This window comes from Erythrolamprus reginae, chromosome 5 (assembly GCF_031021105.1).
Source record: "Erythrolamprus reginae isolate rEryReg1 chromosome 5, rEryReg1.hap1, whole genome shotgun sequence".
In the NCBI taxonomy this organism is placed as follows: domain Eukaryota; kingdom Metazoa; phylum Chordata; class Lepidosauria; order Squamata; family Dipsadidae; genus Erythrolamprus; species Erythrolamprus reginae.
Genome location: NC_091954.1, coordinates 25526490 through 25544981, shown reverse-complemented (window position 1 = coordinate 25544981; position 18492 = coordinate 25526490). Strand labels below are relative to the sequence as shown.

The 18492-nt window shown below is 37.8% G+C and overlaps 1 protein-coding gene across 1 annotated transcript in view; it reads left to right on the top strand.

Moving 5' to 3' along the window:
• PTEN (phosphatase and tensin homolog) overlaps window positions 1-10865 on the top strand; it is an 83349-nt gene extending 72484 nt beyond the window's left edge. Inside the window, exons 8-9 of the mRNA XM_070752243.1 lie at window positions 5899-6126; window positions 10069-10865. Of these exons, the coding sequence (XP_070608344.1) occupies window positions 5899-6126; window positions 10069-10254 (414 nt within the window). The 3' untranslated portion in view covers window positions 10255-10865. The remainder of the gene's footprint in view (window positions 1-5898; window positions 6127-10068) is intronic.
• Window positions 10866-18492: the final 7627 nt, after the last annotated feature.

Genomic DNA, 18492 nt, shown 5'->3' with positions numbered 1-18492 from the left:
GACAAAGTAGTCCTCCGTTTGGACCACACCTTTCTACCAAAGGTCAGTTCCATGCTCCACAGATCCCAGGACATTGTATTGCCTTCCTTCTGCTCTAGCCAGAACCGTCATCTTTCCATCAGATGGCACACATTAGATCTCACTAGAGCTCTGCGGATTTATATCCAACGAGCAGGACCTTTCGTAGGTCAAAAGCCTTATTTGTAGCCTACCACCCCAGATCCCTGGGGGCCAAGGTGTCGTCAACCGTATTAGGCCTTTGGATTCGAGGGCCAATCTCAAAAGCGTACGAGTCAGCTTCCCTCAATGTACCAAGAGGAATCACGGCACATTGTACAAGACGTACAGCCACATCAGCGGCTTGGGCAACTCAAGCCCCTTTGGAAGAAGTCTGCAAGGCGGTCACTTGGGCCTCACCTAACTCCTTCATAAGGCATTATGAAATTGACTCTTACGCTTCAGCAAATGCTGCCTTTGGCAGACGAGTCCTCCAATCTGTTATCTCTCATGATAGCCAACTAATCCCTCCCTAGAGACACATCTATTGGGTGTGTCCCATGTGACTGCTGGACCCGCTCCTACAGTACGGAGAATAGGCGTTGATTGCTTACCTGAACACCTCTTCTCGTACGCTGAGCGGGTACAGCAGTCACTTCCCTCACTATGTCTTTCTGACTATGGTTATACCTTTCTAACCTTTTTCTTAATCATGAGAGTAGAGCATCATTGGAACCACCACTTTTCGAGCCTGTCTAAGGATTCATGAATTCTAGGGAAGGGGTGGATCCAGCAATTTTTTAAAAGACAATGCTCGGTCCTATGTGGATTGGACAGCGAGCAACCCACGTGACTGCTGGACCCGCTCAGCATATGAGAAGAGGCATTCAGGTAAGCAATCAACGCCTATTTTAAACATTTTAATAATTGTAAACTATCCTTAATCACTGGCATATAAATTTAATAAGTTATTATATATATACTGTGTATATATACAATAGGGAATAACTGCTGCCAGTTCTTTCATTGATGTTGACCTTCATATTCTTCTCAAGAACGTAGGATGTCGTAATGCATAATTTATTAAGTTCTGACAAGATTTTTTGGTATAGCACTCATAAATAAATAAATAAACAACAATTAAAAAATAAAAATATCTGAAATATATAATAAATCATTATGGTTCATTGTGAAGTCAGACAAATTTAAATTGGATTTGGCATTTTTACCCACTTATTGAATCCTTCCCAAAGACTTGGGATTGATGGATGCTGTTGTTTGATGCTGTTGAAGGTGTCATCTCAGGATATAAGTGGTTGATAGTAAAGCTGTGTTTTGTAAATGACTGGTGGTGATTTTGTCAATGCCAGTGGTGTTCAAGTGATTGCCTCCAAGGCATATATTGTTATTGGTACTATCTGCTTTTTTTGATACAATAATTCTACTTCTATTTTCAGGTGTTCGTATTTTGTGATTTTCTCCAGTTCTTTCTGTTCAGTTCTTTCTCAGCATATTGCCACATCCATTATCCAGACTTGGATAGTCTTTGCCTTTCTTATTGACAATCTGGTCTGCCAGGTGCTTATCTGTTTGAACTGTAAAATCCAAAGTAGTTTAGCTTCTTCATTTTCTATTATTGTCTATTTGGGGGTCCAGTTAGTTGTTGCTTGTAACAAAATGGTATTTTTTGTAGATCTTCAATGTACCTACCATTGTTGCTACATTACATGTCATTGTTTATAGTTAGTCTGTATCATCTTCTTACAACAGCTAACCAGATGGGCCGCTGTTTCTTCAGCTTTTTTGCAGAGGGCATTTGCCTAGCTATAGCTGTCTTCTTAATTCTGGCTTGGTATGCATTTGTTTGTGGGAAGCCAGAATTAAACTCTCTGTCTCTTTCTTCAGCTTTCCTACTCTTTCTTTAACTCTTCCTGCCAGGTTTTCTTATTTTGTTTGCTGTTTTTTTTAATGTACTGGCTATCTAATACTCATCCTTATCACATTTCTTGTCTATTTTTCACTTGGGGTTTATTATTATTATTTGTTCACAACAATGTGAAGTCCCAGCTGTCAGTTCTTTAGCTGGTGTTGGCCTTCATATGGATTTATTACTAATAATGAATAGATATTTTGCACAGTATGTCTTTCATTTAATAATATGCTCCTTAAAACATTAAATAACTTCATTGACTTGAAAAATAGCAAGTAGAGAAAAGTTATTTCAAATCAAGCAAATTTAGGAATTGACAGGGATAAGAAGTGGTGGGAAATTGTAAATATGTTTGCTAACTAGTAATATAAATTATTTGGAGAATGTAGAGTTGAAAATTTGTAAATAGCAAAAACATAAATTTATCAAATATAATAACATTGAATAATACATAGTATAATAGGGCATGCATATTCCTTCTTCAATAAACATTAGCATTTGTTATAAATCCCTTCTATACCAGTGTTTCTCAACTTTGGCAAATTTAAGATATGTGGATATTCCCCAGCTAGCATGCTTCAGTTTTTGCATTTAATCACTCTCATCAATTAAAACCTGATAATTAAACTGTAAGATACAGTGATACCTCGTCTTACGAACTTAATTGGTTCTGGGAGGAGGTTCGTAAGGCGAAAAGTTCATAAGACAGAACAATGTTTTCCATAGGAAACAATGTAAAATGGATTAATGCGTGTAAGGAAAAAAAATCGCATAAACGGCGCTCCGCTGGGCGCCGCCACCCGGCAGTCACCTTTTGAAACAGCTGGGCACTTCTCGGCATTCTCCTGAATGCCGAACCCGAAAAGTTCAGCAAGGGTTCAGGTTTGGGAGGCCGCCAAGAAGCGCCGCCGCCCATCTGTCACCTTTGCAGAAGAGCCGCGGAGCTGTCGGCTGGTCGGGAGGTTCAAACGGAGGTGGGGAATCCCAATAGGGAATTCCATGGACGGAGCTTTTACGTCACGAACACGTCCTTCCTGGAGTCCACGTTTCGGCCGGCCAGGAAGAATGTCTCCATGATGTCAAAGCTCCGCCCATGGAATTCCGTATTGGGATTCCCCACCTCCGTTTGAGCCTCCCGACCAGCCGACAGCTCCGCAGCTCTTCTGCAAAGGTGACAGCCGGGCGGCGGCGCTTCTCAGCGGCCTCCTGAACCCGAACGCCGAACCCGAATTTTTGCCTAACTTCGGCGTTCGGCATTCAGGAGAACGCAGAGAAGCCCTCCGGCTGTTTCAAAAGGTGACAGCTGGGCAGCGGCGCTTCTCGGCGGCCACCCGAACCCGAACTTTTGCCGAACTTCCAGGTTCGGGTTCGGGAGAACCCTGAGAAGCCCCCCAGCTGTTTCAAAAGGTGACAGCTGAGCGGCGGCGCTCCTCGACCGAACCTGAACTTTTGCCGAACTTCCGGGTTCGGCGTTTGCGGCGGCAGGTTCGTAAGGTAGAAGAAGTTCGTAGGAAGAGGCACAAAAATCCTGAACCCCGGGTTTGTATCTCGAAAAGTTCGTGACACGAGGGGTTCGTATCACGAGGTACTACTGTATATATACAGTTAAATGCATGTATAAAAGTATGGAGATAATTTCTGGACAAGCTTGAACAATTAAATATCCTCATTCTTTTTGCTGGTGCACATATGGGCATGGCAGAATAACATTTCTCAACGATAAGTGTATCATCTTTGGGGCAAGGAAAATCTCTCAAAATTTGCTTTACTAATAGATATCAATTTATAACACAAATGCATTTGACTTGGCAAATGTCAGCTGGACTAATAGGAGTTTTGGGTCTAAGGCCAGGCCTGATTGAGAGGGTTGTAGAAAATTTAATACTTGCATACTCAAAACTAGATCATAATAAAAGGCTGCTGTCTTGATGGGTGAACAGTGTAGCTACCTTAGTTACTAAATATTAAATTTTCAATCAGTTCTAGAGATATTTTAATAGTTCAATATTGTCCTTTTGCTTTATGCTACTGTTCTTGAAATGTACTTCAGTAGTGTGATGGATGGTGTGTGCCACTCTGGAATACCTTGGGTCACTTATTATCAATATCATATTTAGAAATATTAATATTTTTGTGTTTGCTAAATAGAAAAGTATTGCAAAAGGCATACAGATAGTCTTCAACCTACAAGCACAATTGAGCCCAAAATTTCTGTTGCTAAGTGAAGCAATTGCTAAGTAAATTTTGGCCCATTTTATGATTTTTCTTGCCACAGTCGTTATGTGAATCATTGCTGTTGTTAAGTTAGTAACACAGTTGTTAAGTGAATCTGGATTCCCCATTGATTTAGCTTGTCAGAAAGTCACGAAAGGGGATTACCTGACAATGTATCTGTCGTAAATATGAGTCAGTTGCCAAAATCTGGTTTTCTGGGGATGCTGCAGCGGTTGTAAATGCTGTTATAATTTTGAAAAATCTCTAAATGAATGTTATAAATCGAGAACTACATGTACACATTTTAAAGTTATTGTTTGCTTTACAGCATTGAACTGGCTGCATTTTGAAAAATAGCTTAGCATAATTTTTAATTAATTAGTTTTTAATTTAATTAGTTGTTTTATAGACTACCATAGATATTTTAAAAACATTTTACTGTACTCTGAGTAAGTTGTCAATAATCTTTGATTCCAGCAGGAGTGAAGGAGGAATAGACAATATTTGTAGTAGATTTATTTTAAACTGCTATTACAATTCTTATCTATTTAGAACTGTTTCTGGAGTCTCTGAAATTCAAAATTCAAAGATTATAAATATTCACTCATTGCCCGCTTTTTATATCACACTTCCTAGCTCATGTTTTAATATGAGTGGGAGAAAAAAGTAATCCTCACACTGATGATATAGGTAGCGCTAGACCAGAATTGGACCCAATGTTTTTGTTGCTAAGTGAGACCTTTGTTAAGTGAATTTTGTCCCATTTTATAATCTTTCTTGCCACAGTTAAGTGAATTATTGCAGTTGTAGTAATCCGGTTGTTGAGTGACTTGGCTTGCCAGAAGATGGCAAAAGGTGATCATCACATGTCTCTGGGATATTGTGAACATCATAAATACGTATCGGTTACCAAGTGTCTGAATTTTGATCATGTGATCATGAGAATGCTTCAAAAGTGTGGAAAGTCACTTTTTTCAATTCCGTTGTCACTTCACATTGTCACTAACATCTGCAAGTAAACAACCAAGTTCAGGTAGCATAAACAAATCCAATATATGTCTCATCCCTGACATTTCAGTGTTATCTAGTTTTAGCATTTCTCCCATTACAGTTTTGGTGAAAGAACAGTTTATTGTCCAGGTCTGTTTTAAATCAAATTTGGGCATTTTAGTTTTACTTAAGTTTGCCTAGCTTGCTGTGTCTTTGCTTAGTATGTTTCTTGTCACGCATGAACACAATTAATCCCAAATTAGCAGGACCAGGTTATAAAGTTTGGGAATGTATTCATTCTAATTTGTAGTTCACGTTTTCATCCAGAGTTGCAGTGGGAGAATATTATGATCCTATTTGCACAATGCTGATTCTGAAATGCCAATTACAGAGCACTTTCTCTCAGGAAATTTTGTGCATAAGTACTTCAGTTTGATATCAATTCGAAGGCACCTCCCATCCAGCTCTAACTGATTTCAAACTGTCAAATCATGAAAGAGGAAAAACTTCTATTCAATAATTGACCCAGTTACTGAAGGAACAAAATCAAAATATTCAAGTCCAATAGAAGCAAGGTGGATTAAAAGCAGAGAGTAACTGTTTGCAAACATGGAAACAGAATGGCAAGCAGACCTTTCCTCATTGTAAAGCTTTGCGGATACATTGTGGTTATGCCTATGTTTGTATTGTTAAACCCAAGACTGTAAATAGGTGGTTATTGTGCTATATTATGTTAAAACAAGCTCTTTATTTTTTTTAACCTTTAGGACAAAATGTTTCATTTCTGGGTCAATACATTCTTCATACCAGGACTGGAAGAAAACTCTGACAAAGTAGAAAATGGAAGTCTTCTTGGAGATCAGGAACTTGATGGCATTTTGAGTACAGAGCGTTCGGATAATGACAAGGAATATTTAATCCTTACACTAACAAAAAATGATTTGGACAAGGCAAATAAAGACAAAGCAAATCGATATTTTTCTCCAAACTTTAGAGTAAGTATTTTCAAAGCAATCAAGTAATGTAATGTAAACTGTGTGCAATTTATGGTTATACATTGTGGTCTTTGTGATTCACACAGATGGATTATGTGCTTGCTCAGAGGTCTGTTCAGAACTTTCTAGAGCTTACAGAATTAATTTGTGAGAATTCCATCTCTCGACATATCATGCAGCTACATTAGCTTCAACTGAACCACTTCTTTTAAACTACCACAGTAATAAGTAGAATAGAACAGAATAGAATTCTTTATTGGCCAAGTGTGATTGGACACACAAGGAATTTGTCATGGTGCATATGCTGTCAGTGTAAAGTAAATATAGATTTGTCAAGAATCATGAGGTACAACACTTAATGATTGTTATAGGGGTCAAATAAGCAATGAAGAAACAATCAATATTAATAAAAATCTTAGGATACAAGCAACAAGTTACAGTCATACAGTCCTAAGTGGAAGGAAATGGGGGATAGGAATGATGAGAAAAAACTAGTAGAAATAGAAATGCAGACTTAGTAAAAAGTTTGACAGTATTGAGGGAATTGTTTGTTTAGTAGAGTGATGGCGTTTGGGAAAACCTGTTCTTGTGTCTAGTTGTCTTGGTGTACAGTGCTCTGTAGCGACATTTTGAGGATAGGACTTGTTATGTACACTTGTTATTGAGCTGATATTCTTTCTGCTTCCTGACAATATTATTTATCCTTTCATTATTTTTCTCAGCAGACATCTTAAGTTGTGCATCAGCACACTATGCCCGCTGTTTCCCAAGTTCTGATTCTGTGGGAACAGATTTTTCCTTCTTAGATTGGGCATAAACTCTACTTTTCTGTCATGGTGAAGCTTGTGCAGTAGACACTGCCAGGCGTTCACTGAATAGGTTTGTCACAATTGTTCTTCTCATTCATGAATTGTAGTCTATTTTTAGGTTTTAAGGTTGGCAAATTCTAGAGCTATTCTGTCCTGCTTCGAAGAATTACCCAGTGATGGATAATTTCAGACAATTCCTTCCACACATGGATCCTCCCCAAAACCTTTCTGAACTTTCTGGATCAAACTGCAAATATCAAAATACATTAAATATATTTATTTTGTAACAACTCTGCCAATGACTTTTAAATTCAGTGTCTGTGTGAACACAGGGGATTTTATTTCTTGACTGGCAGTATTGAAGATATCCATCTTCATCCTGGGATCCAGCATTGCATGCCTGCAAGCAGAACGATGTTCATTGTGTTTTTAAAATGAATAGTGGCAACAATGAAGCTTAGCTACAAGCTTTACATGTTCCTTTCTGATTCATGTTCACTCCACAAGAATCACCAATTTTCTGAAGCATTTCCACTAGCAGAATTCTGCTAGTTGGCCATCTAGGCTCAACTTTGGAAGCACCATCCTTCTTTCTAATTGTTTACTACTTACCCATGTATGTGAATCACAGGTTGCACTAGGGAATGACTGGTTGCTTACCTGTAGCAGTACTACTTCAAGTGGCCATCTTTGAAATCAAACAATCTATCTTTCTTCCCTACTTCCCTTCCCAGGGTTCTTTCAGATTGAATTTTAGGAACTGGTAGGTGTCAGGTGCATCTAGTTGTAGAAGTGATATGAGGGTGGAGGAGAAAATAGTTTTGTAAACTCTGGAAGATGTCAGAATAGAGCCATTCATTGACTTTACAAATGATAATTTAAATAGAGGAAAGTGTCAAATGTTTGGGGATAAAAAAAGTTATGAATTTACCTAATTAATATTTAAAGTTGGATGGTTCCTTAATTAGGATCTACCAGAATACCACATAGAGGTATGTAGGTTTTTCATTCTATAAAAGTCAAAATGATATAAAAATGAACAAATAAAAAAATAAAAAGTCCAAGTTAATATAGATGTTGTAATTAGCTTCTTGAATTTAGATTTACTATAAAAATGAAGGGCTGTAGGTTAATTTACTAGCAGGTGCATTAGATGTTCTGCAGTATCTACGTTTTTAATAATAAACAATGTCTTAATGTAAATAAATAAATAAGTTTGCTTTTAACACTAAAATAACTGGGTTTTTAAATGTTAGTACAGTGGTACCTCTACCTAAGAACGCCTCTACTTAAAACTTTTCTAGATATAAACCGGATGTTCAAGATTTTTTTGCCTCTTCTCAAGAACCATTTTCCACTTACAAACCTGAGCCTCCAAAACTGTAACCGGAAAAGGAATCTCCTGGGAGGAAACAGGGCTGGAAAAGATGGGGAGAAGCCTCTGTGGGGCCTCTCTAGGAATCTCCTGGGAGGAAATAAGGTCGGAAAAGGCAGGGAGAAGCCTCCATGGGGCCTTTCTAGGAATGTTCTGGGAGGAAACAGGGCCTTCACCCTCCCTGTGGTTTCTCTAATCGCACACATTATTTGCTTTTACATTGATTCCTATGGGAAAAATTGCTTCTTCTTACAAACTTTTCTACTTAAGAACCTGGTCACGGAACGAATTAAGTTCGTAAGTAGAGGTATTCAAATCTTTATTATGGTCAAAGACTAGCATAAAAAGAATATCAATTAAAAAGCATAGAAAGTATAGAAAGACAACATCAGAGGCTAGAAAATAATAAGGAAAATTAAAAATCTAAAAGTTATATATTAAACTGATCTAAAAGAGATGAGATTATTTAGATGGGTATACAGGACTATAAAGATTACTATATGGCAAACTAAGTCTATCAAAACACAGAGCGTTCTGGTATGACAAACTAAATACTCATTAAGTTTATGACACAAGTTATGATTTGATGAATTTAAAGTGCTTCTGTGCAGAACCTGGCAATCTTATATGTTGTAGCAATATCTGAGAGCAGCAGAGGTATAGAATATCTGCCCTAGGTATTTATACAAAAACAGCAAGACGGAGCTAATATAAATGCCTTTATAATGCAGACACTGGGAGATATCCATGCTCTGTTTCTTTGTGGCCAGAGTCACAAATGCATTGTCTCTCTGGGTAGGAAATATCCTCTGTCAACCTTGAAGAACAGTTAAGGTTAATCAGGTAGTCATGCAATTTGAGGTTAATTAAGTATGCCATAGGGAAGACAAAGTAGCTGTTGGATTCACCGTCCATAAACGCTGGAGACCTAGCTAGATCTGATTGGTACTTTATGTCTGTAGTTTAATGAAGACTTCAGCCTAATCATATTCCATGCGGAGTAGATCTGGAGAGAAGCCCAAGGATGAGATTTTAGTTGTCACTGCCCTTTTCCATGTGGACTGAAAAATCATCTGTCATACTTTGCTTGGGCCAGTAGTTGAATGTGGTCGCCCACTCTTAATATACAAATATATATAATCTATGCTGGAAAATCCATCCTGCTTATTTTGGCATCATCAAATCTTAATTGAATTTTGTTCAATAAAGTTTTGGAAAGAAAATAAGCTTTCTTAACTTTAATTTGGAATTCACAAGCACACATTTGTGTCATGAAGGAATGTTATGTTATTCCTTTGTTTGCTGTAAAAAATCCCGGTGAGCCTTCAGGCCCATTGATTCAAATAGTTGTCAGAATCAAGAGGAAGAGGGGAAAAGGTGCATCAGTATTACTGTTCACATTTGTAAAATGTCTCCAGATTTGACTCGACTGAAGCCCAGAACAAGGAAGATGTATAGAGCTTCAATTGGCCAAATGCAGGTCCGTTCAGGACAAACATTTGAGCCACAAAGTGCACAGAAAATAAATGTGCATCTCGATGTTAATGGGGATGTTTAAATCAATACAGTCTTTGTCATAATTGATACTGATTTCCATTGTTTTCCCAGTTTTTTGTGAAATATTAGAGTGAACATTTGAGTTTGTACTTAATTAAATATATATTTGCATTGCATCAAATATTTCATTTGCTTTTTATGGGCCAGACAGTAGCTCTTTTAAGCACATATATACTAATTTGTTCTCTTGTTTTTTTCTAGGTGAAGCTATTTTTCACAAAAACAGTAGAAGAGCCATCAAACCCAGAAGCTAGCAGCTCAACTTCAGTAACACCAGATGTTAGTGATAATGAACCTGATCACTATAGGTATTCTGACACCACTGACTCTGATCCAGAGAACGAACCTTTTGATGAAGATCAGCATACACAGATTACTAAAGTCTGATTTTTTTTTTATTTGGGAAAAAATACCACAAAGAAGAAAACTTGAATAAACTGAATTATGGACCTTTTGAAATGGCAATAGGACATTGTGTCAGAATTATCTGTTGTAGGAACAGTTCTTTACCTGACCAATCTCATTTTGCCCTATTAAGCCTTTGGCTTGACACTTCTCCCATTGAAAAAAAAGGTTACGTAGCTATGTTATGTATATACCTTTTGGTGTCAAGAGGACATTGAAATTTCAATTAGGAATACACAAAAATGGCACTTTCCCATTTGATTCCAGTTTTATAAAAGTGGAGACATCTGATGTGTATATGTAGGAATCTTCCTTTTGTGTTCTGTCACCAACTGAAGTTCCTGTAAAGCTCTTTCTACACAGGCTCACATCCTGCCCCTTTCTTTGCACTTTTGTGGCAACAGATAAATCTGCAGTTGGCTCAGAGAAGTTACTGGGTTTTACTACATTCAAATGCATGTACCATGGATAGGAGTGTGGAAGGAGAAGCTGAGAAAGGAATGTTCTGTGCTGGACCCTGGACTGTGTATCATTTCTTGCTTACATGCACTTCTTTCGCATGCTACAGTAATAAATCCTGGACATTTGAGGAATTGCCGCTGTCACTGCTTGTTTGTGCATTTTATTATTTTTTTAAAAGCATAATGGTGCTAGAAAAGGCAGCTGGAGGGGAACAGGAATGAACCTTCAATGGCATCATAAAAGCTATGAATGAAGGGATAAAAAAAATATGGTTCTACATGAAACAAACTAGATTTTCCACTTGCATACATGACAGTTAAAGGGGGGTGAAGGGTATGCATATTAGCTCCACCCCACGTCCCTGCACACGTAGCTGCTCTGCAGAATTTCAAAAACACATATTCACGTAAGATATGTAGGGAGTTGCAAGTGCTGCAAAGAATGTAGTGTACTGTTCAATGTTTGGAAAGCTTAATAAGGCTGGAGTCCTTGAGTTGCAGGTGTCTCCAGGTGAACCCAACACCACCTGCAAATCTTTCTGATGTAGGCATGGGAATGTTATGGGTGATGCTTACCTCTGTGCACTCACCCTTGGGATAATTTGAGTGCATCTGTTTGCATGTTGAAGTCTAATTGCCTGCAGAGGGCTACAATAATAACTTAATCATACCAATGTGATGGTTATCTAGCAGAGATGAGCTTATAAAATTGTTCTGTGTGTTATTATTGCCATTTCCAAGCTTTGGATGATAAATGTCAGATCAATATTATGTCTAAAAAACCCCCCAACAAATACCCCACCTCCCCTTTTGTCTTTCAAAACATGGAATTTCCATTTTGATTCTTTTGTGTGTGTAAAAACCTGCTTGCTTATTGGTTAACATACTCATTATTAATTATCCCACTTGAGTAAACAAATTTGAAATCCATTGTGCCAGTTCATTAGCATTAATAACAAGATTGTAGTGGCAACTAGTCAAGGCAAAACTCAGGCTGAATACTGGACAAAGGAGCAAATTTGCTCCTTCAACCTTCATTGGTGAATTTTGTTACTCTTCCTAATCCTGTGTGTAGTTCTATGCCTATAATTTTATACTGATTTTTAGTAGAGCTTGCATGTAGCTGCACAAAATCATAACTTTCATCCATTATGTAAACTTTTTTTAAAAGAAACCCCAACACTAATGTTCAGGCTTCCAAAAAGTTGATCCAGTTCTGCAATACAGAAGATGGAGATTTGATTGGCAAGAGGCAACTTCAGAATTACCTCTGGCTTTTGTCCAGGGAACTGCGTTGAACTTGGCTTTCATTCGAAAATTTTGCCGGCAACATTAGCTACCTTAAAGAAAAATAAAAGTAGTGCTTTAAGAATATTTTGGATGTTGACAGTGTTCAATGTCTTGTACAGATCTGCTATTTGGCAGGGAGCTCCAGATTGGAAATTGTTGAATGGCTTTTTGCACTGTTGTTTTTCCTTTGGAGTGTGCAGGTCTGAGTAAGGGTTTTGGATTTTGAATGTGTCAGTAATTCTGAGAAGCCTTGCTTATGTTTTTATGGTATAGTCATTGGAAAGGAAAATGTCATTATTTATATATACATATATATATATATGTATATATGTATAACACATATATTATGCATACTCTCCTATAGTTAATTTCAGCTACCATCCCATAGAACATGGCAAGAATTCCTCTGACTGAAAGGTTTGAGTCCTAATTCAAACTTTTATTTATAACATCATTGGCGTGAAAATGCATTCTCCTTTGGTAATTTCTTGAGTTTCTGGACTGTGTGCTTAAAATTCTCGGATGTACAGTAGCTTACATGTCTAAAATTATTACTTGAAGGCATTTTGACAGGAGCTTACTGTTAGGCCCTGCGTCATCCCTCCTCATCTGTAGTCTGAACTTTCAATAGTTTTGTCACAATCGTTGAAGGGCAGTTGTGTAAATTAGCACCAAGGGTTTTTCTTGCTGTGGCACTGAAAGGTCATTTATATGCAGCACCGATTTCTTTCAGCTTTAAGGGAAGGAAGATAGGAAAGGAGTAAGTTTTAGGGTGCCAGTGTACAGTTCCATGTTTAAATTCTAGCAACGTGCAATATGTTAACGATGCCTGTGGTTGCCACAAAGTGCCTCGTTTACCTTTTTTTAAAATAACTGTTCCGATGTGTCATGCATGCAGATGGAAGGGGTGGAACTGTGCACTGAACAGAGGCTTTAATTGCAGTGCTTGAGTAGAGCTGCCTCTTTATTCTGCCAGTTCAAAATTCTCAGTCTGTTTTCATATAGAATACACACACACACAGAAACACACACACTTAAAAAAAAAATCTAACAGCCTTATTCTGATTCAGCCTCTTCAGATACTATTGTGCTGTGCAACAGTGGCTCTGTGTGTAATGCTATGCACACAACAAGAAAATGACATGTACAGGTTAATGTCTCATATGAATCAGATGTCCGTTTGTTATTGTGTTAACAGCCCTTTATCTTAGTGTTAAAACTCCACTTAAAACTGATTAAAAGTTTCATTCTTGTCACTGTGTTGGGTGTATTAAGTCACTTTTGTGAGATGGGCGGCCATATAAATTGTTTAAATATATAAATAAAAAAATAAAATAAATATATGGAAGTATATTGAATAAAACGCTTATGTTTCTCTAAAGTTATGTGAGTCATAATAAGCACCTTTTAAAAATGCTAAATTTCAAGATCCTCGAATTGGTGGGATTTTGCTATTTTTTTCATTGAATTTTAAAGGTAACATTTCCCTGCAACGTTTATAGAGTTTTTCCGTTATGAATGTGAATGTTAACTTTTCATGTTTGGGATCCTCCTTGATTTTGAGTGCATTAGTGTGGATATAGCACTATGTTACAGCCTTTGCACTAAGACAAGAACAAGTAATATATTTTCACCTACAATGTTCTCACATTTATTGTCTTTGGACTAGCTGGAGCTGAAGTCCAAAACTTTTGGGAGAATGTTGCATGCATATCCCTACATTAAAAGGTTGCGTGTGAAAACCTTTTTTAAAAGATTGGTATTTTTTTCAATTTCAAAGTTAACCATTGCTTCAAGTATGAAAAATCTGCCTGAGGTCAAGAAAAGCTAAAGAAAATGGATACTAAATAACCCATTACTCTGATTGGGTTGTAAAGTGGCTGTTTTATTTCCTTTCCAAACTAGAGCACTTAAACAGTTTGAATGTATATCAAATGTCTTCATCTTTTTGTTTTCATGGTAAGATGTTAGCTTGAATGTATTCAATCTGGATGGGTTTAATCCTGCAGCATTCAAATCTTTTATCATCACTAGGCAGACATAAGCAATTTTAGTGAATAATTTTGTTCCGTGCAAGTATCAAATACAATAGAAGCATTTTCAATGTTAATATCTTTGGAAACAGCCCCAAAGTCTTTTACAAGGTTAACATAAATATGCATGGCTTTTCTAGAAGCCAGTATAAGAATTTTGTTTAAAACTATAATAATTGTTCATGTTTTGTTATATGTTTGGCCATCTGTTGAATACATACACGTTTGAATGTTGAAGTTAGGATCATTCTTGAGTGATATACCAAATTCTGCCCAAAATGTTCTTTTATGCTGTAGTTGTTTCCAAACATTAAAAGTCACATCACTATTCTTCCTTCCCATTTTGGAATAGCAGCAGTGGAAATGCAAGCACTCCTTAAATCAAACACATTTCAACGAAGAGGTACAGGTAGTCCTCAATTTAACGACCACAATTGAGCCCAAGATTTCTATTGCTGAGTGAGACAATTGTTACGAGAATCACTGCAGTTGTATAAGTAACACAGTGAATCTGGCTTACCCATTGATTTTGCTTATAAGAGTGTCGCACAATTAGTGACCCCAGGACAATAATTACTATAAATATGAGTCAGTTGCCAAATGTCTGAATTTTGATCACGTGACCAAGTGAATGCCGCAAAGTTTAAGAATGAAACATGGTCATAATCACTTTTTTCAGTGTTGTTGTAACTTTGAATAGTCAGTACGCTAACTGTTATAAGTTGAGGATTACCTGTACTTAGGGTTTATGTTAGTAAGTACACCTAGGCATGCTAGTCACCAATATTTATTTTTATTATGAAACAGGTATGAATCTGAGAAAGAAATCTTATACACTGCTCAAAAAAATAAAGAGAACACTTAACACAATATAACTCCAAGTAAATCAAACTTCTGTGAAATCAAACTGTCCACTTAGGAAGCAACACTGATTGACAATCAATTTCACATGCTGTTGTACACATTCAACTTTGTACAGAACAAAAGTATTCAATGAGAATATTTCATAGGATGTGTTATTTGAGTATTCCATTATTTTTTTTTGAGCAGTATATTGGTTGATTTGAAAAAAATACACCGGTAAATTCAATAGGCTTGAATTATGAAATATTTTGTAGCTAGGAAAGGTGTCTTGCTGAAAACAGAATACTATATGATGAAATTGCACAAAACAAGCAGAAGAGTAAATATTGAATGAATAGTTTACTCCAACACCAAGAGTAACAAAGAAAAAAATGTTTTATTTTATGTATGTCTGGCTAAATGTTTAAGGAATGATGGTGATGATGCTAACCCGGTTTATTGGGCACATGAACATGCCTTTTGTATGCTGGTACTGCAGTTTCGTGGTCCGAGAACCTAAATGAATTAGGTGGGCTGTGTGGATATAAGGACCATGAATCTGAAAGTTAGCTCCTTGAAGATGAAGGTAGTGTTGGTCAAGGAAAATGGAACAAGTTATATACAAAAGTGACAAAAAAGAACTAGAGTATATAAATGAATTTGGCCCAATGCCCCCCTCCCCGCTTTCTAGTTAAGACTCAATTCCTGGCAAGTATACAGACAAGCGATTTTCTTGTCCCAGAGATGCTTTTTTGAAAAGGTGAAAAAACTTTGTTTTTTCTTTAAGCCCTTTCTCTGCTGATCCAAGAAGCTTTTTCAATTCTAACTGATTTATTAGAAGCTTCTTGGATGAGAAGCTAAACGTCTTCAAAGGAAAACCAGGAAGGCCAATTGGCTCTTGAAGACGTATCTTTGGGACAACTATGATCTAGATCAGTGTTTCCCAACCTTGGCAACTTGAAGATATTTGGACTTCAACTCTCAGAATTCCCCAGAATTCTGGGAGTTGAAGTCCAGATATCTTCAAGTTGCCGAGGTTGGGAAACACTGATCTAGATATCTGATAATCTCCATAGACATTAGCCATTGCCTTCTTCCTAGGGCTGTAAGAGAGTGTTTGGCCCAAAGACACCCAGCTGACTTCTAGCTAGAACTCTAGCTTTCCCGATATTATCCCTCCAGTACCGCAGATCCAACTGGTTCTCTTGAATGCTTACCAGAGATAAGAAAATGGATGCAGACTGATGGGGCTTGATAAATTGACAGTTAAAGCTTGAGTATTAATGAGTAGTTACAATCAGGCTTGCCTCACAAAAGACTCCCCTATTTTATCTCCTCTCCCTTTCAGATGGGGAGGGGGAGTTGAACATCTAACTTCTTAGCATCAGAGCTAATGATCTGATAGTCATTTTGAAAAATCCTTTCTTAGCAAGCACCTAAGAGCCAAGGGGAACGTACAGTATGTGCCAAGTTTCAAGTTTGTAGGCTTTACGATTCTGGAGATTTTGTGATGATGTGTGAGTGGCTAGGGAGGTGGGTAGGCAGGCAGGCAGGCAGGCAGTGAGGAATGATGATTGAAATAAGCAATTCTGAAATTAGAGCTGCCTATGTCAATAGAGGTGTCAAACTCACGCATTAACACTGAGAGGGTTCAATCATATAAAAAAGATTGAATTAGATTCAGATTGTACTACAAGTACTGTATATGAAGACTGAATGAGTTAAGACCAAGGAAGAATACTTGGTGTATGAGAGTTTTAAAGTGTATGAGAGTTTTAAAGAACAACAAGCAGTATAAGAAGCAATGTTCCCTCTAATTCTTTTTCGGTGTGGGTGGAAAAGTATAGTGTCTGAGCGGCACTATAGCGGTGAGCGGTGAGTCCTTTGGGACTGTGTGGCATAGAAGTCAAATTAAATAAATAAATAAATAGATAAATAAATTTTCATGCCTGAGCGCCTGATTTTATTTCACACATGTCACACAAGACAACTTGTTGCGTAATTATTTGGGGCTCGGGGCTGGGGCAGAATAAGGTCCCTTCTCACTATGTTACTCTGTTATTCTGGTTGCCTAATTATTGACATTGCTAGCATACAAAGATTCCAACTGAAATTAGCATGATTAATAATTTAAAGAACGGAAGACTACAAATAGGCAAACTTAGATCAGCCATGTGCAAGGGAAGAAACCATGTTAAGCTTGTTTACATCTTGTTTGTTAACCAAACTAATTTATGAGGGGAAATAATAGATTTAAAAGAGATATTTGTTCCCAACTAATATACAGTATTATGTTCACAGAAGGCTTCATTTTAACAGAAGGCTACAATTGTTTGCATGTTTCTTTGATTATAAATGCCAACTAGCAGTAGAATATACTAAATATCTTGCTAAATATCAATCTTGTCACTAAAGTATCATATATTTGCTGATTCCTCCAGTTCAAAATTTGGAAATGTAAGTTATCATATTACTTAATGTTCAATTTTATAAGATCTCTGTTTTAAAAGAAATGTCTGAGACAGCTTATCTACAATTTGTTCAGGAAACTATCTTTACTGCCCAAAAGCAATATCATTAGATCTGACTAAGGCCAACATTTATTACAAAAGCGAATATCTCAAGATTAGTGTTGGGCGAACCAAACTTGCATAGTTCAGGTATACTGAACCTGATCCAGGACTTTTCCAGAAGTCCCTGTTCAGGTTCGGCGTTCAATTGCCCAGCTGGACGCATGGCTGTGATTGGCCCGGCAGGACAGACCCTTGCTGAATAAAAGGCAGGACTATCGCGCATGCCCGAGTGCCCAAACCTCTAATTCAATACCTTGTCACCTCACTGCCTCCCAGGGGCCCTTTGGAGGCTGGAAATGGCCTCTTTCCCAACTTCTGGTGGACCCAGTAGGTTCATATTTCGCCCTCTACAGGCTCCAAAGGCTTCCAGTGAGAACCACTGCACTAGACAAATATGGTCTGTAGTTTGGGGGGGTTCTTATGGACTTGTGGCACCTGCTCAAAAAACAGGTGGCAGCCATGCAGTAGTGGGTTCTGAATTACTTTGCTACTGGTTCATGCGCAGAAGCATCTTGGGTGGGTGGGTGGAGCCTCCCACCACTGCTGCTACTGGTTCTAAAAACTGGTCCGAACTGGGAGTAACCCACTGCTGCAGCCGTGGCTAAGCGGGTTATTGCACACTTTCCGATGGTGCACAGTTGTGTCCACATCTAGACCAGGAGGCCCTGCTCACAGTAATTTGAATGCTTGTAATTTCTCATTTAGACTACTATAACACATTCCACATGGGGCTTCCCCTGAAGATCACTCAGAAACGTCTGGTGTCAGATACATAGCACGCCTAATACCATTTTTGTGGATTGATTGCCGGTGTTTCTGGGTTTAAGGTGCTGGTGATTAGCTTTAAGGGCCTAAATTGCTTGATACCAGGGTACCTGAGGTATCACCTTTTTCCAAGAGTCTCTACCTGTTCAACCAGGTTGAGAAGAATGGGCATGCTGCAGATCCTGTCAGCCAAAGATGGGTTTTTTCTAGTGGTCCCTGTTCTATAGAACATCTTTCCTTCAGAGACTAAAATGG